At 36.5% G+C, this 23,340-nt stretch overlaps 1 protein-coding gene across 6 annotated transcripts in view; it reads left to right on the top strand.

Annotated features, from left to right (window-relative positions):
• TRPM7 (transient receptor potential cation channel subfamily M member 7) overlaps window positions 1–23,340 on the top strand; it is a 116,176-nt gene that overhangs the window by 25,007 nt on the left and 67,829 nt on the right. For all 6 annotated transcript variants that reach the window (XR_004382556.1, XM_032856499.1, XM_032856497.1 and 3 more), the window contains exons 3-11: window positions 2,238–2,276; window positions 5,677–5,875; window positions 10,600–10,813; window positions 13,477–13,601; window positions 14,487–14,658; window positions 16,849–17,023; window positions 17,978–18,101; window positions 20,039–20,111; window positions 21,887–21,987. Coding sequence is in view for 5 of the 6 variants with exons in the window: in XM_032856499.1 (XP_032712390.1) it covers window positions 2,238–2,276; window positions 5,677–5,875; window positions 10,600–10,813; window positions 13,477–13,601; window positions 14,487–14,658; window positions 16,849–17,023; window positions 17,978–18,101; window positions 20,039–20,111; window positions 21,887–21,987 (1,222 nt within the window). In the remaining variant the exon portion in view is untranslated. The remainder of the gene's footprint in view (window positions 1–2,237; window positions 2,277–5,676; window positions 5,876–10,599; window positions 10,814–13,476; window positions 13,602–14,486; window positions 14,659–16,848; window positions 17,024–17,977; window positions 18,102–20,038; window positions 20,112–21,886; window positions 21,988–23,340) is intronic.

Consider the following 23,340-nt stretch of genomic DNA (forward strand, 5'->3'; position numbering starts at 1 on the left):
CACAAGCAGGCAGAGAGGCAGGCAGAGGGGCAGGGAGTAGTAGTAGGCTTCCTGCTGAGCAGAGAGCCTGATGTGGGGCCTGATCCCAAGACCCTGAGATTGTGACCTGAGCCGAAGGCAGAGGCTTACTGAGCCACCCAGGCACCCCTGACATTTTTTTTATAAGATTTTATTTTTAAGTAGTCTCTACATCCAACATGGAGCTTGAACTCACAACACTAAGATCAAGAGTTGCATACTCTTCCAAAAGGGCCAGCCCTTAATACTAGTTGAACTTGAAAATTAGTTTAGTTTAGTTTTTTTTTTTTTAAGAATTTATTTATTTATTTGACAGAGAGACACTGGGAGAAAGAGAGCACAAGCAGGGGGAATGGGAGAGGGAGAAGCAGGCTTCCCACCAAGCAGGGAGCCAGATGCGGGGCTTGATCCCAGGACCCCGGGACCATGACCTGAGCTAAAGGCAGACACCTAATGACTGAGCCACCCAGGTGCCCTGAAAATTAGTTTTTTATGTATAGATTAATACATGGATTTACAAGATACCAAAATTTATAAGTGAAAGCCTCCTTTCTACCACTGTACCTTAACTATAAATTCCCCTTCCTAAAGAAAACCAATGTTAACTATTCTTTGGAATACCTTCTAGAAATAGCTAGATACAGTCTTTGCATGTCCTAGCAGATGTATATTTACTCCTCTCTCTTATTTTAAGTACATACTGTTAAACCCATCATGTTTATTATCTTGGCAGTAACCCACTATTTTTAGTTATTGCATCCTTTTAAATTATATATCTGGATCATAGTTTTTTTTAGTAGTTCCTTAGTTTCTTTTTAAAGATTTTATTTATTTAACAGAGAGAGCACACACACAAGCAGGGGGAACAGCAGGCAGGGGAGCCTGCTGAGCGAGGAGTCTGATGAGGGACTCAATCCCAGGACCCTAGGATCATGACCTGAGTTGAAGGCAGCTGCTTAACCAATTGAGCCACCCAGGCTTCCCACCTTATTTATTATTTATTTTTAAAGATTTTATTTATTCTTTGAGAGAGAAGGAGAGAGAGAAAGCACAAGTAGGGGGAGCAGCAGAGGGAGAGGGAGAAGCAGGCTCCCCACTAAGCTGGAAGACAATGTGGGGCTTGAACCCAGGGCCCTGGGACTATGACCCAAGCCAAAGACAGACGTTTAACCAACTGATCCACCCAGGCGCCCCTTAGTAGTTCCTTACTGATGAACATTTTAGCTATCCTGTTTTTCTTTTTGTTACTAGAAAAAAAAAATTACATAGTGAATGAATAACCTTGTACATTAATCATTTTACACAAGTGCTACAAATATTTTTCAGCTTACAGTTTTAGTACTGGAATTGTAGTTTGAGAGGGAATCTACATTTTTTTCATTGTGATGAGTATAACCAAGTTGCCTTCCATCAAGATTATACCAGTTTATACTCCCACCAGCATAAAAGACTATTCTATTCCTTAAGATAGTGTCTTAAAGGATCAAAAAAATCTTTTATAATCAAATGGTCTTTTCATATGTATGTTTTTTACTTGTGAACGGTTCATGTGTTTTCCTTTTTTAATGTAGATTTGATGAAACTATATATATATATTAGGGAAGCTAAGCTTTTGCCTGCAATAATTTTTTTCCTTTTTTGTCTTGAGACTTTGAGTGGCATATTTTTGTCATGTAGAAATGTTGTATTTTTGTGTAGTTAAATTTGCCAGTCTTTTTCTCTTTAGGTTTGTAACAACTAGTTGTACTTAAAAAAAATGGAAACTATTTTAAGTATTAGGTGGGTGAGGGAATGGGTAAAATAAGTGAAGTGGGGATTAAGAGGTGCAAATTTCCAGTTATAAATAATAATGGAGATAAAATTACAGTATAAGGAATATAGTCAATATTACCATAGTAATATTGTATGGTAGCAGATGGTGACTTCTCTTTATCTTGGTGAATACTGAGTAATGTATAAAATTACTACATACTGTGTTGTGTACCTGAAACTAATGTAATGTTATATGTCAACTACAACAAAAAATGTGGAAACTGTGAATTTTAAAAAATAGTTATTTGAGTGTATAATCAATGTATAAATGACCTATGTTGTCTACTGAACAATTAGGCTAAGATATAGTTTTCCTTTGTTTTGTATTATTATATGGATTTTATGTAGTTTAAATTCAAAAAAATTTTTTTTTAATTATTAAGTAATAAATTTACCTTTTTTTATAGATGCCTTCCAGGATGTCAGATTTGTCAGCAACTCGTCAGGTAAGTTTAATAACAAAACTGTTGTACAGAGTTTGAAATATAAAACTATTTTATTAGAAGCATTAGTTAGATGGGATAAAACTCAGAGGTTATTACATTTGAGGGTTACTTTACTCAAATTTGGGAGTTGAAGGATTGGACGAGGCTCCTTGAAACTCAGTGAAGCTAGTTTCACTGAAACTTGGCTCAGTGAACAGATTTCTAAAGTTGAATGTGAATTAGTTAGGTAAAGATTGATTGAGGAAAAGGGATTTAGGCAGAGAGAAGAGGATGTGGGAAGGCCTGGCAGTGAAAGAGATTATGGTTCTGTAAGCAAACTGCAGAATGTAGAATATAACAGGGATATTGGAGAGATTTGATCTGGAGAAATAAGTAGGGACTAGATCATTTAAACTTGTGTACTATGTCACATAGTTTTGTTTTCGTGTTAAAAAGATACACAGGGAAGTAAATTGCTTAGCTTTTCTTCTTTGGTAAAAGCAGTTGGCATCTTGTGGAGATTCGATTAGGAGAAAAAATAGCTTAGAAGGTTTTGTAATAATTCTGGAAAAAATGAGAGCCTGAATTAAGATAGTGGCTGTGATGATGAAGAGAAGTACACATATTTGAAGGGATTAGTAACATAAACTCAGTAGGATTTGGTGAATCCTAATTTTCTTGACCAGATACTAAGTAAATACTAATGTTGTTCATTGAGATCTGATGAAGGAATATAAGATTTAGGAGGTCTCTGGTAGGTAGGCTAGGAAGAAAAGTGCACAGAGTGAGTTCATTTTTAGATATATAGAGTTGTTTTTATTTTTACCATTTCCTGTCCCATTCATTCCTTCATCTAGACGCAGAGTTTCAGGTGGTATCTTTTCACTCAAACCAAAGATCTTCCTTTAGTGTTTGGTATAATGGAGATACAATAGAGATGAATTTTCTCAGATTGGTTAATCTGAAACTATGTTTTCATATTTTTATTTTTCATGTTTATTTTACTGTCTTTTTGAGAACTATTTCCCCAAGATACAGAATTTAGCTCTTTTGAGCCATTGGACTCCTGGGACCCATGCCCAGGCCATGGCCATCTTTGCCTTCCTCTCGTAGCAGATTGTCTTTCCTCATTTAAACTCTATACTACAGGTTTTTATCCTATATATTTTTATAGTGTAAAGTATATATATATGACTATGCTTTTACACTAAACACTGTATAGTTGCATCCCATATGCTTTGATATTTTTATTTTTATTTTCATTTTGTTCCACATATTTTCTAAGTTCTTCTGTGACTGTCTTCGATCTATGAGTTAATAAAAGTGTGTCATTTAATTTCTGAATACTTGAAGAATTTCCCAGTATTTTCTTTCCTTTTAGAGAGAGAGAGTGCACACAGGTGAGTAGGGGAAAAGACAGGAGGGGCAGAGTGGGAGAGAGAGAATCTTAAGCAGCTTCCACACCCAGCACAGAGCCCCATGAGATCATGACCTGAGCCGAAATCAAGAGACGGTAAACGGACTAAATCATCCAGGAACAACCCTCTCCCTTGTATTTTCTTTTTTTGGTTTCTCGTTTAGTTTCACTGTGGTCTGAGAAAATACTTTGTATGATTTCTATCCTTATTCTAGTTTATTGAGACTTATTTTATGGCCCAGAATATGTTTAATCTTGGTAAATATTTCTGTGCACTCAAGAAGAATTTTTATGGGGTGCCTGGGTGGCTCAGTGGGTTAAGCCTCTGCTTTCGGCTCAGGTCATGATCTCAGGGTCTTAGGATTGAGCCCGCATCAGGCTCTCTGCTCTCTCTCTGCCTGCCTCTCTGCCTACTTGTGATCTCTCTCTATGTCAAATAAATAACATCTTAAAAAATTTTTTTTTAAAAATTTGATGTTATAATTTGGGTGAGATAAGGGATGCTACACAGAGAAGATAAAGGTTGACATCCTATTCCTTTTGTTCCTCCCCTCCCCCCGTCTTTTCTCTCTGTGTTTCATTTCGGATAGATTCTATTTTGTTTCAGGATTTTATTCATTTATTTGATAGAGTTTATGTTTTTAGGGTGCTGGATTTTATCTTTCTGTTAGGGGAATTTTGACTTGTTTTAGGATGCAATTAAGTTACTTTGGGCTAATTTGATCCTTTCAAATATTGCTCGTACAGTGTGTCATGGCACATAGTGGTGCAGGTCTAATTTAGCCCTTCTTGTTAGGCATTGCTATTCTGAGGACCCTTTTATAGGTCTTGTGTATTGAGATCTCTTACTCTGGCTGGTAGCAACACAAACTATTCCCTGTCCTTTATGAACTTCAGGAGTTATTTAGCCTGCTGTTGTCTAGTAGGTTTTACGTTCGCCTTGGGTAGTTTGTTTTTATTCATGTTTAAGAAGATCCTTCTGCAGATATTGGGAAATCTCATGTAGCTCCTTCTTGTTTCTTTCCCTACAGACTCTAGCTTCTTGGCTTCTACAAACTGTGATATGATTTTTTTAAAAAGATTTATTTATTTTAGAGAAAGAGAGAGCATGTGCACATAAGCAGGGGGCCAGGGGAGAGGGAGAGAATCTATAAGCAGACTCCCTACTGGGGGGGGAGCAGACACAGAGGCTCATTCCCAGGACCCCAAGATCATGACCCAAATTGAAATCAGGAGTCAGATGCTCAAGCAACTGAGCCATGCAGGTGCCCCTGTGATATTTTATCAAATTAGACTACCTGGCTTCAATGGGACCTGCTTCCTACGTAGTAGTATCCTGTAGTGCTACTAGGTAGAATAGAATATAGTTGCTTTCTGCCCTTGACCCTGGGCAGCCCTTGTCATCACTGTATAGATTAGTTTGCATTTTGTTGAATTTTGTATACATGAAATCATAGAAATATGTACTGTTTGGCATTGGATTCTTTCATGAAGCATGATATTTTTGAGATTATATTGTGTTTAATATTCTAATATGAGATATTCCCATGCTGAATACTATTCTGTTATATGGCTATACTACATTTTGTAGATAACCCCACACTAGATATGGAGGACTGTATCATCAAAAAAATGTACTTATACTTTTTTTTTTTTTAAAGATTTTTTATTTATTTGACAGAGATCACAAGTAGGCAGAGAGGCAGGCAGAGAGAGAGAGGAGGAAGCAGGCTCCCCGCAGAGCAGAGAGCCCGATGTGGGCTTCGATCCCAGGACCCTGGGATCATGACCTGAGCGGAAGGCAGAAGCTTTAACCCACTGAGCCACCCAGGCGCCCCTACTTATACTATTTTAATGCTATGTTAAAAGTGTTAATTCATTGGTATTGTAAAATTAAAAAGTTAAATTATTTTTATACTCTTAATTGGCTTGTTCATTTTAATTCAGTTTTCCATTGACTAATTTTTTGAAAGGTCTATTTAAAATTTCATTTCTTTCCTTTAGGTGTTTTTGTGGTCGCTTGGTCAAGCAGCATGCTTGTTTCACTGCAAGTCTTGCCATGAAATACTCAGATGTGAAATTGGGTGACCATTTTAATCAGACATTAGAAGAATGGTCTGTGGAAAAGCATACAGAACAGAGCCCAACGGATGCTTATGGAGTCATAAATTTTCAAGGGGGTTCTCATTCCTACAGAGCTAAGGTATGTTACATACTTGATTTTTAAATTTCATTTATCTTGTCTAAATAATACATAATACATATGTTGTCTGAAAATTTATATAGCAGTAGATCAGAAAGTTAGTCTCAGTCATTTCTTTATATATTTTAAAGTTCTTTGTGTAGGTGCATATACATATAGAAGTGTTACATCTTCATATCTTCTGCTCATTTTTTGATATGATTATCTGTTTTGTTGAGTTTGAGGAGTTCTTTATAGATCCTGGATATCAATCTTTTGTCTGTACTGTCATTTGCAAATATCTTCTCCCATTCTGTGGGTTGCCTCTTTGTTTTCTTGACTGTTTCCTTTGCTGTGCAGAAGTTTTTGATTTTGATGAAGTCCCAAAAGTTTATTTTGGCTTTTGTTTCCTTTGCCTTTGGAGACATATCTTGGAAGAAGTTGCTGTGGCTGATATCGAAGAGATTACTGCCTATGTTCTCCTCTAGGATTCTGATGGATTCCTGTCTCATGTTGAGGTCTTTCATCCATTTTGAGTTTATCTTTGTGTACGGTGTAAGAGAATGGTCGAGTTTCATTCTTCTACATATAGCTGTCCAGTTTTCCCAGCACCATTTATTGAAGAGACTGTCTTTTTTCCACTGTATATTTTTTCCTGTTTTATCGAAGATTAACTGACCATAGAGTTGAGGGTCCATATCTGGGCTCTCTACTCTGTTCCACTGGTCTATGTGTCTGTTTTTATGCCAGTACCATGCTGTCTTGGTGATCACAGCTTTGTAGTAAAGCTTGAAATCAGGTAACGTGATGCCCCCAGTTTTATTTTTGTTTTTCAACATTTCCTTAGCGATCCGGGGTCTCTTCTGGTTCCATACAAATTTTTGGATTATTTGCTCCAGCTCTTTGAAGAATACCGGTGGAATTTTGATTGGAATGGCATTAAAAGTATAGATTGCTCTAGGCAGTATAGACATTTTAACAATGTTTATTCTTGTGATCCAAGAGCATGGAATGGTCTTCCATCTTTTTGTGTCTTCTTCAATTTCTTTCATGAGTGTTCTGTAGTTCCTTGAGTACAGATCCTTTACCTCTTTGGTTAGGTTTATTCCCAGGTATCTTATGGTTCTTGGTGCTATAGTAAATGGAATCGATTCTCTAATTTCCCTTTCTGTATTTTCATTGTTGGTGTATAAGAAAGCCACTGATTTCTGTATATTGACTTTGTATCCTGCCACGTTACTGAATTGCTGTATGAGTTCTAGTAGTTTGGGGGTGGAGTCTTTTGGGTTTTCCATATAAAGAATCATGTCATCTGCGAAGAGAGAGAGTTTGACTTCTTCATTGCCAATTTGGATACCTTTTATTTCTCTTTGTTTTCTGATTGCTGTTGCTAGGACTTCTAATACTATGTTGAACAAGAGTGGTGAGAGTGGGCATCCTTGTCGTGTTCCTGATAATCATATCAAAAAATGGGCAGAAGATATGAACAGACACTTCCCCAATGAAGACATACAAATGGCTATCAGACACATGAAAAAACGTTCATCATCACTAGCCATCAGGGAGATTCAAATTAAAACCACATTGAGATATCACCTTACACCAGTTAGAATGGCCAAAATTAGCAAGACAGGAAACAACATGTGTTGGAGGGGATGTGGAGAAAGGGGAACCCTCTTCCACTGTTGGTGGGAATGCAAGTTGGTGCAGCCTCTTTGGAGAACAGTGTGGAGATTCCTCAAGAAATTAAAAATAGAACTTCCCTATGGCCCTGCAATTGCACTACTGGGTATTTACCCCAAAGATACAGATGTAGTGAAAAGAAGGGCCATCTGAACCCCAGTGTTTATAGCAGCAATGGCCACTGTTGCCAAACTGTGGAAAGAACCAAGATGCCCTTCAATGGACGAATGGATAAGGAAGATGTGGTCCATATACACTATGGAGTATTATACCTCCATCAGAAAGGATGAATACCCAACTTTTGTATCAACATGGATGGGACTGGAAGAGATTATGCTGAGTGAAATAAGTCAAGCAGAGAGAGTCAGTTATCATATGGTTTCACTTATTTGTGGAGCATAACAAATAGCATGGAGGACATGGGGAGTTAGGAGAAGGGAGTTGGGGGAGTTTGGAAGGGGAGGTGAACAATGAGAGACTATGGACTCTGAAAAACAATCAGAAGGGTTTGAAGAGTTGGGGGGGTGGGAGGTTGGGGGAACCAGGTGGTGGGTATTAGAGAGGGCACGGACTGCATGGAACACTGGGTGTGGTACAAAAACAATGGATACTGTTATGCTGAAAATAAATTTAAAAAAAATGATTAAAAAAAAAAGTGTTACATCTTGGTGAATTGAACATTCTATCATTATGAAATGTCTTTAATCTTGTCTTTTTTTTTTTAAGATTTTATTTATTTGCGAGAGGGGGAGAGAGAGGGCACGAACGGGGGTAGGGGGAAAGTGAGAAGCAGAGGCAGACTCTCCCTTGAGCAGGTAGCCCAACGTGAGGCTTAGTCCCAGGATCCTGGGATCATCACCTGAGCTGAAGGCAGATGCTTAACCAACTGAACCACCTAAGTGCTCCTAAGTGGTTTCTTTATAAGCAACACATAATTTTTAAGTTTATTTTATATGTCTCACTTTTTCTTTGTTCCCTTTTCTTGTTTGCTTTGTTTTTTTGTTTTTTTTTTTTTTTAAGATTTTATTTATTTATTTGACAGAGAGAGAGAGATCACAAGTAGGCAGAGAGGCAGGGAAGCAGGCTCCCTGCTGAGCAGAGAGCCCAATGTGGGTCTCAATCCTAGGACCCTGAGATCATGACCTGAGCTGAAGGCAGAGGCTTAACCCATTGAGCCACCTAGGCATCCCATCTTGTTTGCTTTAGATGAAGTGTTTGCTTTGGATTAAGTATTTTTTTATTATTTCCTTCCTTATTAGCATCTTACTTATACATTCTTTTTCCTGTAGATTAAGCTTATAATAAACACTGGTTAAACATATTTTGATTTATTGTAAACTAGTCCTTTCACTATTTTTTGGACAGTGTGAGAACCTTTAGAATACTTGTAACTACACTTATTTTTCTTATGACTTATGTGCTTTTGTTGGCATAATTTTATTTTATTTGAAGATTTTATTTATTTATTTGACAGAGAGACAGCGAGAGAGGGAACACAAGCAGGGGGAGTGGGAGAGGGAGAAGCAGGCTTCCTGCTGAGCAGGGAGCCCAGTGCGGGGTTTGATCCCAGGACCCTGGGATGGGATCATGACCTGACCCGAGGGCAGCCGCCTAACGACTGAGCCACCCAGGTGCCCTGTTAGCATAATTTTAAACCCCACAAATACTATTTTTAATTTATATTTATCAACATTTTACCTGTTATATTGTCTTTGTTCTACCTGCCTCCCTGCCTTGATGGGAAAAGCAGTGGTAAAGGTGGGCACATCTCTCTAAGTTTTCTTCTTCTTTTGGATTCTGATTCCAGTTTCTCATTGTCTTAGTAGATTTCTGATGCCTTCATACACGTTATTTATTTTCTAGTTTCTCTATTCTTAGGGGCAGAGTTAGTTCAAAACCGTCTAGTCTACCATTGTCCAAGGTGGAACTTCTCATTTATTCCTTATATAATTTTTTTTTAACTTTAAGCTGCTTTCCAAATACTTTATGCTAAATATAATAATGAGTTAAACAAAACTAACATAGGAAGACTTGGTATATCTCATTACAAACTTTTTTTTTTTAAATAATATTTATTTGAGAGAGAGAGGGAGCACTACCAGGGGGCTTGGGGGAGGGTGGAGGAAGAAGCAGATTCCTTGCTTAGTGAGTGGGGAGGGGGAGCCTGATGCAGGGCTGGATCCCAGGACATTGAGATCACTTGTACTGTCACTTAAGACAAAAATACATTTTTTAATCCTGTAAACCAGAAGAAGTTACTTCACAGATGTGACGGCTTATTTTCTATAGAATTTTTAAAAAATTAAACGTGTAAAACTATCTGAACAACCTTGAAATATTGAGTAGAAAATATCTTTGTTATTTTACTTCATAGTCACAATTCTGTTATAAATAGACCCGATCATTGACAAAACTTTCAGATAAACAATATTTGTCTCTCCTAATATCAAGAGTTGTAGAAGCTTCCATTTTTTTTTCATTCCTCTTTCTTTCTTTTTTTAATATTTATTTATTTATTTAGAGAGAGAACACAAGTGGGGAGGGGCAGAGGGAGAGAGAGAAGCACACTCCCCACTGAACAGTGAGCCCGGCTTGGGGTTCGATCCTGGGACTCTGGGATCATGACCTGGCCTAAGGCAAACCTTAACTGACTGAGCCACCCAGGCACCCCATTCTTCTTTCTTTTCCCTTTTCTTATCACGATAGCTAAGCTTCAGCAGTTTGCACTACTGCATGTTCAAAGTTAAACAAGTCAGTAAATAACTGGATAAATTTGTAAATCGAATGAATGGTAATCAAGTTTATATAAATTGGAAGAGTTTATGTTTTAAAGGTTAGCAATTAGAGTATCACTGCTTCTATAGCTCTTACAGAATCATTTTCCAACTTTAAGGTCATTTGTTATTGCTTATTCCTACGGGTATTAAGTATATTAAAAGTAATCTATCAAATCTACTTCATAATAATCGGATCTAAGTAACATTTTTATAATACTGTATAATGTTGCATTATGAAACCTATGAACATATTCAGTTATTTTGTCCTTTGAAAATCTTTTTTAGTATGTGAGACTATCATATGACACCAAACCTGAAGTTATTCTGCAACTTCTGCTTAAAGAATGGCAAATGGAATTACCCAAACTTGTTATCTCTGTGCATGGGGGCATGCAGAAATTTGAGCTTCACCCACGAATCAAGCAGCTGCTTGGAAAGGGTCTCATTAAAGCTGCAGTTACAACCGGAGCCTGGATTTTAACTGGAGGAGTAAACACAGGTAATGTGATGATTATAGCAATTTTATTTGGTGTGTTTGTAAATGTTTCATAATATCAGTTAAATATTTGAAATAATAATCAACACCAAATATCAACATAAGCAGTTTTTCTGTTAAATAATATATATAGTTCCTGAGTATAAATGGTAACTGAGTTCCTGAGTATAAATGGTAAAAGTATTTGGTTTTCATTTATTTTTAAAAAAATAATACACTTTAGGGATGCCTGGGTGGCTCAGTTGGTTAAGCCACTGCCTTGGGCTCAGGTCATGGTCCCAGGGTCCTGGGATCGAGTCCCGCATCGGGCTCCTTGCTCAGCAAGGACCCTGCTTCTCTCTCTGCCTCTGCCTGCCACTCAGCTTGCTTGTGCTTTCTCTCTCTCTCTTTGACAAATAAACAAAATAAAAAAAAAAATACACTTTAGAGCAGATATTGACAAACTGTAGTCCCATGCATCAAATCCAACCCATTCCTTTTTTTTTTTAAACGAAGGTTTGTTGGAACACAGCCACACTCATTTGTTTTTGTATTATATATAGTTACATTTGTGCTGCAACAGTAGAGTGAAGAGTTGTGTCAGAGACTGTTTACCTTGCAAACGCTAAAATATTTACTGTATGACCCTTCACAAAAAAAGGTTGTTGATCCCTACTACAGAGCCAGCTGTTACTTCTGACTTCTGGTAAATTGATATAAGAATGGTAATCCATTGCCTAGACAGTGGTAAGAAGTAGCTTTCAAAATTAATTATTAATATACTGTAGTTTTTCTTTTTTTTTAATACTATAATTTTTCATTTCAAATCTTCTCTGTGACATATACAGGTTAGCTATAAGAAAAACAAATTGGGGGCGCCTGGGTGGCTCAGTTGGTTAAGCAACTGCCTTTGGCTCAGGTCATGATCCCAGAGTCCCAGGATCGAGTCCTTTATCGGGCTCCCAGCTCCACAAAGCATCTGCTTCTCCCTCTGACCTTCTCTCTCTAATGCTCTCTCTCACTGTCTTTCAAATAAATAAATAAAATTCTTAAAAAGAAAAGAAAAGCAAATTAACTTTAATATCTAAAGTAAAATGTAGTTATTATTTAAGTTAACTTGCAGACATCTGATTCCTTATGAACAGCTGGTTTTTGAGCCTCATTGTGTGTCAGGCATTCTTCTGGCTGCTGAAGATATATTATCCCACAAAACAAAGAAAGTATTTACCTTCATGGAACTTGTATTCTAGTGGAGGAGATGCAGATAATAAACAGATAACTAAATATGTTATATGTTAGGTGATAAGTGCTATGGGGACACATGAAATACAGAGAGAGGATGGTGAGGGATGGTAGAGGGGACTTCATTAATAAGGTGACATTTAAGTAGAGATTGAAGGAAATGAGGGTGCATGATAAGGATAATGTGAGGCAGAGCATTTAAAAGAGAAAAAAACTGCTGGTGTGTTGGAAGAATGGTAAGGAGGGTCCATTGTAGCTAAGTGGAATGATCAAGGAGTGCTAGGTGATGAGTTTGGAAAGTTAATGGGGTGCGGTAGGGGATGGGATGGGGTGAGGTGGGGTAGGGTGATGAATAGCAGGAGCAATAGGCACATCGTTATATAAAGCCATATAGGCCATTATAAGCACTTTTGCGTTTACTCTGAATAAGAAGGGAAGATTTTAAGCAGAGTTGACAAGAGCAAAGATCACTTGGATGATGTTTTGAAAATAGACTGTGAACAGGCAAGGCAGCAATTGGAAGACCAGTGAAGATGCTCTTTCCGTAATCCAGGTGAGGAATGAGATCTCATGCATTATAAAAACCCAATTGAGTGTTGTGTTGGTTTTCTAGGGCTGCCATAACAAAATATCACAGACTGGGTGGGTTAAACAAGATTATTTTCTCACAGCTTTGGAGGTCCAAGATCAAAATGTTAGCAGGTTTGGTTTGTTCTGAGGCCTCTCTCCTTGGCTTGTGGATGGCCACCTTCTCATTGTGTTCTCTTCACCATACATGTGCATTCCTGGTGTCTCTTTTTGTGTCTAAAATTTTGCCTTCTTAGAAGGACACCAGGCACATTGGATTAGGTTCCACCCTAGTGGCCTCATTTTTAAAAGCACACCCTCTTTAAAGGATCTGTCTCCAGATAAGGTACGGCACTCTGAGGTACTGGGATTAGGATTTCAGCATACGAATTTTGGGAAGGATACAATTCAACCCATAAGTGATAATGAGGAGTCCTGTGTTCTTTTGAATTGTCTTTTTCTACTTTTCTTCTAATTTTCGATTCAGTTGGACAACTTTTGTAGTTGCTTATTGTGTGTGTGTTTTGCTTATGGTCCTGAGCCATACTCTTCATTTTTTTTTAGATGATGTGTAGAGCAATAACAAAAAACTACAGTTACTTACAGGAGGAATCTAAGAGAGGACTAGGCCTAACAACATGGTAAAAGTTACTTTTACGTGTGTTTCAGGCAGTTGTAGTGATTTGACATTGTGGGGTTTTTTGTTTTTTTTTGTTTCCTTTTTGGTCCTTGTGTTTTCTTTTGTAAGTTTGTCTTTTGGACCTTGTTGATTTTTATCTTCTTTGTGTAAAGAAAAATATCAACAATTATAATGTTACAGGATTGTTCTGAAAACAGTAACTACTTTCACATAAAGTAACTGAATTTTATATGAACAGGTGTGGCAAAACATGTTGGTGATGCCCTCAAAGAACATGCTTCCAGATCATCTCGAAAGATTTGCACTATTGGAATAGCACCCTGGGGCGTGATTGAAAACAGAAATGATCTTGTCGGGAGAGATGTAAGAATGATTTTAAAAATTTGTTATATTTGAACTTCTATAAACAAAATTAGAGCAAGAATAGTGCAAGTTACCTTAAACTATTCACGATCATACCATACTTTTCAAATTATGTTTGAGAAATACTTTCCTGAGGTCTTTTCTTTTTTTTCCCTTTCTTCCTGAGGTTTTCTTATGATCCTTCCAAAAATGCATTTATAGGTATAAATAATTGTCATTATAGTATTAGTACATTTTGGTTTTGGCCTTTCTCTGTAACTGTTTCATACTTTTCCAAATCATGCCAGTCTTTGTAATTAAATTTTTAATGACTATATGAGATTAAGAATTAATTTTACTGTCACTAAGAGTAGTAATCAAATGCTAGCATTTTATTTCAGTAGGTTAAGGACTGTGAATTGATTATAATTATCAAGAGAGTACTGAAAAGGAATTACTGAATTATAACGATCACTTTAAGTGAGATTAAATTTCTAATATCAGTTTTAAAGATTTATGAGGGCTAGAAAAATAGAAAAATATAATTGATATTAGATTGTTCTTATTCAGTGTCCTTTGTATATTGCACTTTATTCATTAATAACCTAACCATTTCTTTATGCTATATACTCATTTATTTTGTTTCCTTTGCATGTGATAAAATAATAATATGTATTCTGCAATAAGAGTTGAAATACAATTGTATGGTCTGTCCCATTATTGATTAATCATCAGCTGGGTTGAAAACTTGTGCTTTTAGACATACTTTTTGATATTTTCTATTTGTTACTATATTGTAAATAGAATTTTACCTCCTATTTTCCTTTACAGATTATTTCAAAGTTTATATTTTCTCTATATTATATTTAAGCCTGCCCACTAACTCTTATATTTGCTCTTTTTTAGGTGGTTGCTCCTTATCAAACCTTGTTGAACCCTCTGAGCAAATTGAATGTTCTGAATAATCTGCATTCCCATTTCATATTGGTGGATGATGGCACTGTTGGAAAGTATGGGGCAGAAGTCAGATTGAGAAGAGAACTTGAAAAAACTATTAATCAGCAAAGAATTCACGCTAGTAAGAAAACTTATAAATTTGTTATTGTTGAAATAATTCTAGGTATATTAATGGCCAGTAACATTCTAAAAAGGTTCTTTAAAGTGCTCATTTCCTTTTGTAGCAAGACAACATACAAAACGACAAAAATGACTGATGTTAAACAAAATAGAAAGACTTCGGGCAAGAAGTCTGAGGCCAAATAGGGTACTCAGATATTGATTGCAAAGCCACAGAGGTTCATTGGAAGCTCTGTTGCTATGTAATCCTATTGCAGCCCAAGGATTTCAGAAATACTTGTAATGTGTGATATATTCTAATACATGACTTGAAATTCACGATTGAATAGGAGAAAAGAATACTTCATTGCAAAGTAAGAATCATCTTGTTTAAAGTTTATAACATGAATAGGTATCACGCTTTAGTAGATAAGTCTTTTTTTTTTTTTAGATTTTATTTATTTGACAGAGATCACAAGTAGGCAGAGAGGCTGGCAAAGAGAGGGAAGCAGGCTCCCCGCTGAGCAGAGAGCCCGACGCGGGGCTTAATCCCAGGACCCTGGGATCATGACCTGAGCTGAAGGCAGAGGCTTTAACCCACTGAGCCACCCAGGATCCCCAGTAGATAGGTCTTGAAAGTTAGTATTCTTGACACTTGTCTTCCGTTCCATCCACAGTCATACTTTCTGGTTCAACATCTAGATTTTTCTTTCAAAGAGAAGTAATTTTATAATCCTGGGACGCCAAGAAGGTGGGCTCTCTGACAAAAGAAATAGAAATACAAAATTATAGAGTGATGCATTCAGATATGATGGAGTCATATCCTCTCCTAAACTTCAGGACCATTTTAGAATCCTACAGTTACTTGCATTTCACATTCTCTCATTGCATTGCGGGCTATTATAAAAACAAAAATTGGTATTCTTCACTATCTTTTCTGTCATTCTTGAAGAGGTCCTAGATTTTATTGATCCGTTCCATTTATGTAATCCTGACTCTGTCGTTAACTTCTATATTAATGTTTCAGTGCATTTGAAATCTGAAATACACATTTTAAAAGTGAATAAAAACAAATACACATTAGAAGTTCAACTCAGGGCCGCCTGGGTGGCTCAGTGGGTTAAAGCCTCTGCCTTCGGCTCAGGTCATGATCCCAGGGTTCTGGGATCGAGCCCCACATCGGGCTCTCTGCTCAGCGGGGAGCCTGCTTCCTCCTCTCTCTCTCTCTGCCTGCCTCTCTGCCTACTTGTGATCTCTGTCAAATAAATAACTAAATAAAATCTTTAAAAAAAAAAAAAAGAAGTTCAACTCATTCATTATTGAAAAGCAGACTTGGGGTGCCTGGCTGGCTTAATGGGTGGAGCATGTGACTCTTGATCTTGGGGTGTAAGTTAGAGCCCCACTGATTACTTCAAAAAAAATCTTTAAAAACAAACTAAAGGGGCACCTGGGTGGCTCAGTGGGTTAAAGCCTCTGCCTTTGGCTCAGGTCATGATACTAGGGTCTTGGGATCGAGCCCCACATCAGGCTTTCCTGCTCAGTGGTGAGCCTGCTTCCTCCTCTCTTTCTGCTTGCCTCTGCCTACTTGTGATCTCTCTCTGTCAAATAAATAAATAAAATCTTTTAAAAAAATAATAAAAACTAAAAAACGAATTGGTGTTAGAAATTTCTTCTTTTTTTTTAAAGGTGAATGACTTCAATTTTTTTTTTTTGAAGATTTAAGTTATTTATTTAACAGAGCTACACAGTGAGAAAAAAAACCACAAGCAGGGGGAGTGGGAGAGGGAGAAGCAGGCTTCCCGCCAAGCAGGGAGCCCGATGCAGGGCTCGATCTTAGGACCCTGGGATCATGACCTGAGCCGAAGGCAGACGCTTAATGACTGAGCCATCCAGGCGCCCCGATGTTATAAATTTCTTGTGAAGATTTCAATGAGTGAAATATACAAAATAATTTTTACTTTTCAGTGAATGTAAATTCTGGTGCGTGCTTAATCATATATTGTATCTTCTAACTTTGTCATTTAGAACAGACTTCACTCGGTATTTGATTTACTTAGGCTAGATTGCTATCATGTTGAATGTTTGACATGAAGTCAAAACAGTCTTAAAAGAAATTTTATTTTGGCTCTTTATTTTGTGTTTTGATTAAGTAAAAAATAAGATTAAATGACTGTATTTTGCCTAATATCTTGTAACCTTTTACTTTTTTAAGGAATTGGACAAGGTGTCCCTGTGGTGGCACTTATATTTGAGGGCGGGCCAAATGTTATCCTCACAGTTTTAGAATATCTTCAAGAAAGTCCTCCTGTTCCAGTCGTCGTTTGTGAAGGAACGGGCAGAGCTGCAGATCTCCTAGCATATATTCATAAACAAACAGAAGAGGGAGGGTAAGTGTGTGATTACAAAAAGATTTCAATAGCTATGTATAGAGGCTTGTGGTTTTCAGAGTATTAGATTCATTTTATGAACATGAAAATTTAAAGTTTAATATAATACCTTATAGTTCGAGGAAATAGCTTATCTAATACATTATTGGAATGAATTAAAGTATAACAGTCTACACAGAGGACAGTTTTGCAAGATCTGTCATACAGGGCATATATCTTTGGACCCCTTAGTTCCATTTCTAGGAATTGTTTATACAGATATACTTTTTCATACATGTGAAATACATTTTTAAAAACATGAAAGTTACTCATTACGATGTTTATAAAGGTAAAAGACTGGAACAAAATAGAATGTGTCAAGAAGGCTAGATAAATGATGGTGTATCTACATAACAATAGTTTGTAGCTAAGAAGTGTTGTTATCTATGTACGATTTGGGGAAATTACCAAAGTATATACATGGAAAAAGGAAAGCAGTTGACATGGAACTGGGCGGATGAAGATAGTAGGAAGGATTTTCACGATGAATTTTCATTTTTATGTTTAATATCATATTTTTGAGCCATATAAATATATTACCTGTTGAGGAAAAGAGAAATATATGAATGTGCTCATGTGTAAGACATCTTGGTAAAGTATTTTTTAATACACCCTAATATCTTAAAGTTATCTTTAAAGAGTATCTTATAAAATGTGAGTAGTGCTGTTGCAACACGTGCCTTGTAAAACTATTTAAAATAATTTAAAGAGAAAAATAACTCCCGTTTATTTTTCCCCCATAGGGGAGTATAGTTGGGAGTCTTATAAGGGACAATATTTCACTCAGGGCCAAGTATTTAATATTAATACATTGTCTCTAAAGGTCTTATATGGATTCATTTATACTTCATATTAGATTCTACAAATAATAGAAATTGAAATCAGTGAATTAAGTTAGGTTTCCTCTCACTCCAGCAATCTTCCTGATGCAGCAGAACCGGATATTATTTCAACCATCAAAAAAACATTTAACTTTGGCCAGAGTGAAGCAGTTCATTTATTTCAGACACTGATGGAGTGCATGAAAAGAAAGGAGCTTGTAAGTAGATTCCAGCAGAATAAGACTTTTTATTTCATTCAAAACATGTTGGTGAAATACTTTTTTTTTTTTTCTGAAGATTTTATTTATTTATTTGACAGAGATCACAAGTAGGCAGAGAGGCAGGCAGAGAGAGGGAGAGGAGGAAGCAGGCTCCCCGCTGAGCAGAGAGTCTGTTGTGGGGCTCAGTCCCAGGACCCTGAGATATGGCCCCAGCCGAAGGCAGATGCTTTAACCCACTGAGCTACCCAGGTGCCCCGAAATACTTTTTTTTTTTTCATTAAAGATTTTTAAAATTTATTTAAGAGAGAAAGAAAGAGAGAGCACAAGAAGCAGAGGGTCAGAGGGAGAAGCAGACTCCCTGCTGAGCAGAGAGCCTGATGTGGGACTCAGTCCCGGGACTCCAGGATCATGACTTCAGCCAAAGACAGTCACTTAACCAACTGAGCCACCTAGGGACCCCAGTACTTTTTTAAAAAAAAGATTTTATTCATTTTAGGGTGTCTGGGTGGCTCAGTTGGTTAAATGACTGCCTTCGGCTGAGGTCATGATCCCGGAGTACTGGGTTCGAGTGCCACATAGGGCTCCCAGCTCCATGGGTGTCTGCTTCTCCCTCTCACCTTCTCCCCTCTCATACTCTCTCTCTCTCTCTCTCTTTCAAATTAAAAAAAAAAAAATTATTTAGAAAGTGCTTTGGGGCAGAGGAGGAGGGAGAGGGAGAAAGAGAAAGAATCTGAAGCAAAATCTGCACTGAGCTCGGAGCCCTATGTGGGGCTCCATCCTGCGGCTCGATCCTGTGACTGCGACTGTGAGATCATGACTTGAGCCAAAACCAAGAATTGCACACTTAACCAACGAAATGAGCCACTCATGTGCCCGGAAATACTTTTGTTTTTAATTTGGATTTAAAATTTTGTAAAATATTTTTAACCATGTAAAGATGTTATTTATTGTTTTGTTCAAGCAGAGTGATATCAGAGAAGGATTATGGTTTTTATATGGTATTGAGACATAGACTGCACTTCTGTTTGAGGGCAAGTTAATAACGGGCCTCAACAGAGTATATCTAGAACCAAGGAAAAACTGTAGAGAGTATTTTCTATCTCTCTGGCTTCTCGAAAATATATTTGGAGGGGCACCTGGCTGGTTCAGTTAGTAGAACAGTGCAACTCTTGATTTCAGGGTTGTAAGTTCGAGCTACACGTTGGGGTATAGAGATTACTGGGGAAAAAAGTCTCAAAAAAACAAAGAATATATTTGGAAAAAAGTTTATTTTACTCTGATTGATTGCTCAAATTAAAGATCAGTGTTGCTTAATTTCAGTTATCTAAACATGAGCTTAATTTTCAGAGATAAAATTTTTTAACAGTGATGATAGATAGATGATGACATGGTTTGATCTGTTTCTCATGCATTTCCTTTTGTACACAATAAAGTTGCAAAGTGTGTATGGGGTTGTAATAGTCTTTCAGTTTATGAAGAATGTTATTAGATAAAAACCTTTCAAGTGGCATTTTACTTAAAATAATTGAAAGAAATTTCCAGTAAAAGGATTGAAGAAAACATTTTTCATTCAAGAACATAAACATATATATTACTTGAATTAAATGTTCACTCTGTAGAAAGAACATCAGGATTTACCCAGACACATAATCTGTAGTCTTAGGCCATAAGTTGCTTACTCTAGTAAAGGACCTAAGATAGGTCAAGAAGTGAATATAATGTGAAACTAAATATTTTTAGGATACTTGCCATTTTTATTTGGTAAATTATAGGTTTTTTAATTTTGTGGGGATTTTTGTTTGAAATGAAGTAATTTCTGATCAAAGCCCCAAAAAACTGTATCTCCCAGGTAGTTGGAAATTACTTTTTGTTTTATATACCTTATTACTTAGCTTTGAAAATACAAAGGTATAATACTATGAATTGATCTTTAGATCACAGTTTTCCATATTGGATCAGATGAACATCAAGATATAGATGTAGCAATACTCACTGCACTGCTTAAAGGTAAGATTTAAGAATTTTTAAATTTTTAGTATCTTATTTATAGCCTATTTATGTAAGATAGGACTTTTCAGTATAGGTAAATGTTTAGGACTGAATTTTTCAATAATTGTTCTTTGTGGAAGGCACAGTGGTAGCTTTCTGTGACAGTAAATGGGTTTTTGTTTTTGTCTTGTAGAAATTTAAAAAATTTTTTAATGTCTAGCAGGGTTTTTGTCACCAGACTCATTTAATTATAGTATTAAGAATGTTTCACATTTTTAATTGTCTGAAAGCAAGTGTTTAAAGGTAATGAGGTCTTGATGGATAGAAATTAAAGCATTCTTAAACATGCTGTTTTCATTCTGAAAGGAAGTTTGGAAAGAAAGCTAGTGGTATCTTTGAGGACCAAAGGGTCAGTGCACATCACATTGAACTGTGTTGTCCTCTCATCTTGCCAGAGACATCCAAATGATAAACAGAATTACAGTGAAAAATCTTACCAAAAATTAGAAGCTGAAACTGTGTCCCATCTGGGTGGGTACTTGAAAGTTCCAAGTATACAATGAAGTGGCGGGAGCAGAGCAAGAGGACACTATGCTGTTGTCATTCACAAGAATTTGCCAAACACTAGACCATGATAAATTGCCAGTAGATCAAACATTTTAAAAATACTATAATAAAATATATGTACATCTTGGGAACAAGACATAATAAGTAATAGAAAATTCAGAAACGATAAATGGGATTGCATATATACAAAAAATAAAATGAGAACACCTAATATTTGCTATATACTTACTTTCTGCTAGCCACTGTTTATACTGTTTATCATTTACTCTCAAAACAACCCGAAAAGACAGATTTCCTTTTATCTCCTCATTTTATAAATGAAGAAATTAAGGAATAGGAATCTGGAGGCACCACAAAGTTGTTATAAATGAATTAGTAAGATGATGAATACCTCATGGAAAAATGAGTTGGAATTTATGTAAAAGATGTTAGCGGAATAATATAAATGCTTAGGGAAAATATGGAAAGATGGTCAATATTATAATTAAAACAAAGTGAATCTTAATACAGAAGCATTTTACTCCGCTATTGGGTATTCTTAAACCATTGATAGATGGTATCACCTTTTTGGAGCATATTTTGGCAGTATATCAAAAGTTATAAAGTATATATTCTTCACCCAGTGTTTTGGCTTCTACAGAATTATCCCATTTAAATAATCAAGCACGTGCATGAAAATATACTCAATAAAAAATTAACCTGAATGTCTACTAGAGTATTTGTTGAAGCAACTTATTTCACCTCTAAAAGTTATTATTAATATGTATATAAGATAAATTTGTATGCATTGTTCTACAAAACTAAGGTATGATGTTAAGGTACATAAAGTAGGCTACTAAATACTTTGTATAGTATCACTTTTGCTTAGACAGTTTAAAGTATTTGTATGAATTTATATATGTACAGAAAAGCACCTGTAAGTGTGTTTTTCATAATCTTAACATGGTACTATCTCAGTGATGGAAAGAGATCATCTTTGCTTTATTCTTACTGTTCTGCATTCTGAATTGTTTGGAATGAATGAGGGCTGTGTGTTTTCTGTAGTTGGAAAATAGAAGCCCTCAGCCCTGGGGTAACCTTACCTCTCTGAGGCAGGCTACCTCTGAACAGTGACTGAAATGAGCTGTGTAAGTTAATTAAAAGGGAAGAGGGGGAATTCATAAGTGTTCACATTTTAATGGAGATAAATTAATTGAACTTGTCAACTGTTTTCTTTATTCAATAAGGCACTAATGCATCTGCATTTGACCAGCTCATCCTCACGTTGGCATGGGATAGAGTTGACATTGCCAAAAATCATGTGTTTGTTTATGGACAGCAGTGGCTGGTATGTAAATAATCTACATACACTATGTCATTAAATTATGCTGTGTAATAATAAAGTATTTGCTGGAACTGTGTTTTAACTTGACATTTTATGCCTGCCTAAAATGAAGAATTAGTTTAGTTAACATTTCTATAACATCCAAATCCATTTAGGATCCTAGAAATGAAAGAAGTCTTAGAAATAGTGCCTGTATATCTGTGTTTATCAGGGATATTGGCGTGTAATTGTCTTGGGTTATTATCTGATTTTGGTATCAGGATAATGCTAGCCTCATGGAGTAAGTTTGGGAGAGTTTCCTCCTCCTGTATTTTTTGGAGAAGATTAAGAGGATTGGAATTAATTCTTCTTTGAATGTTTGGTAGTATTCACCAGTAAGCTGTCTGGTTCTGCTCTCCTATTTGTTGGTAGGTTTTGATTATTGATTCAGTCTTCTTACTAGTAATTGGTCTATTCACATTTTCATTTCATTGTGATTCACTCATGGTAGGTTGTGTTTTCCTGGGAATTTAGCCATTTCTTCTAGATTGTTCAATTTTTTTTAAAGCTTTTATTTATTTATTTGAGAGAGAAAGAGCACAAGCAGGAGGAATGGCAGAGGGAGAGGGAAAAGCTAGCTCCCCTCAGAGCAGGGAGCCCGTAGGTTGTCCTTTTTTTTTTTTTTTTTTTTTTGTAAGATTTTATTTATTTGAGAGAGAGAGAACATGAGAGAGAAAGCATGAGCAATGGGGAGGGGTAGAGGAAGAGGAAGAAGCAGACTCCTGCTGAACAGGGAGCCTGACTTGGGGCTCAATCCCAGGACCCCAGGATCATGACCTGAGCTGAAGGCAGATACTTAACCAACTGAGCCACCCAAGGCCCAGTTGTCTCAATTTTGTAGTGTATAATCATTCATAGTAGTCTTTTATAATCATTTGTATTTCTGTGGTATTAGCCATAACATCTCCTGTTTTATTTCTGATTTTGAGTCCTCTCTCTTTTTTTTTTTTTTTTTGGTGAGTCTAACTAAAAGTTTTTCAACCTTTTATCTTTCCAATGAATCAGCTTTTAGTTTCATCTTCTCTATTGTTATTTCAGTTTCTATTTCATTAATTTCTATTTTAATCTTTGTTATGTCCTTCTAACTATGGGTTTTGTTTATTCTTTTTTTAATTCCTTGAGGTGTAAAGTTAGGTGTTTGAGACTTTTGAGATTTCTTGAGGTAGGCATTTATTGCTATTAGCTTTTCTCTTAGAACTACTTTGGTCGGGGCGCCTGGGTGGCTCAGTGGGTTAAGCCGCTGCCTTCGGCTTGGGTCGTGGTCTCAGGGTCCTGGGATCGAGTCCTGGCTCTCAGCTCAGCAGGGAGCCTGCTTCC

The sequence above is a fragment of the Lontra canadensis genome, unplaced genomic scaffold (assembly GCF_010015895.1).
Source record: "Lontra canadensis isolate GAN:19392208 unplaced genomic scaffold, GSC_riverotter_1.0 scaffold12, whole genome shotgun sequence".
In the NCBI taxonomy this organism is placed as follows: domain Eukaryota; kingdom Metazoa; phylum Chordata; class Mammalia; order Carnivora; family Mustelidae; genus Lontra; species Lontra canadensis.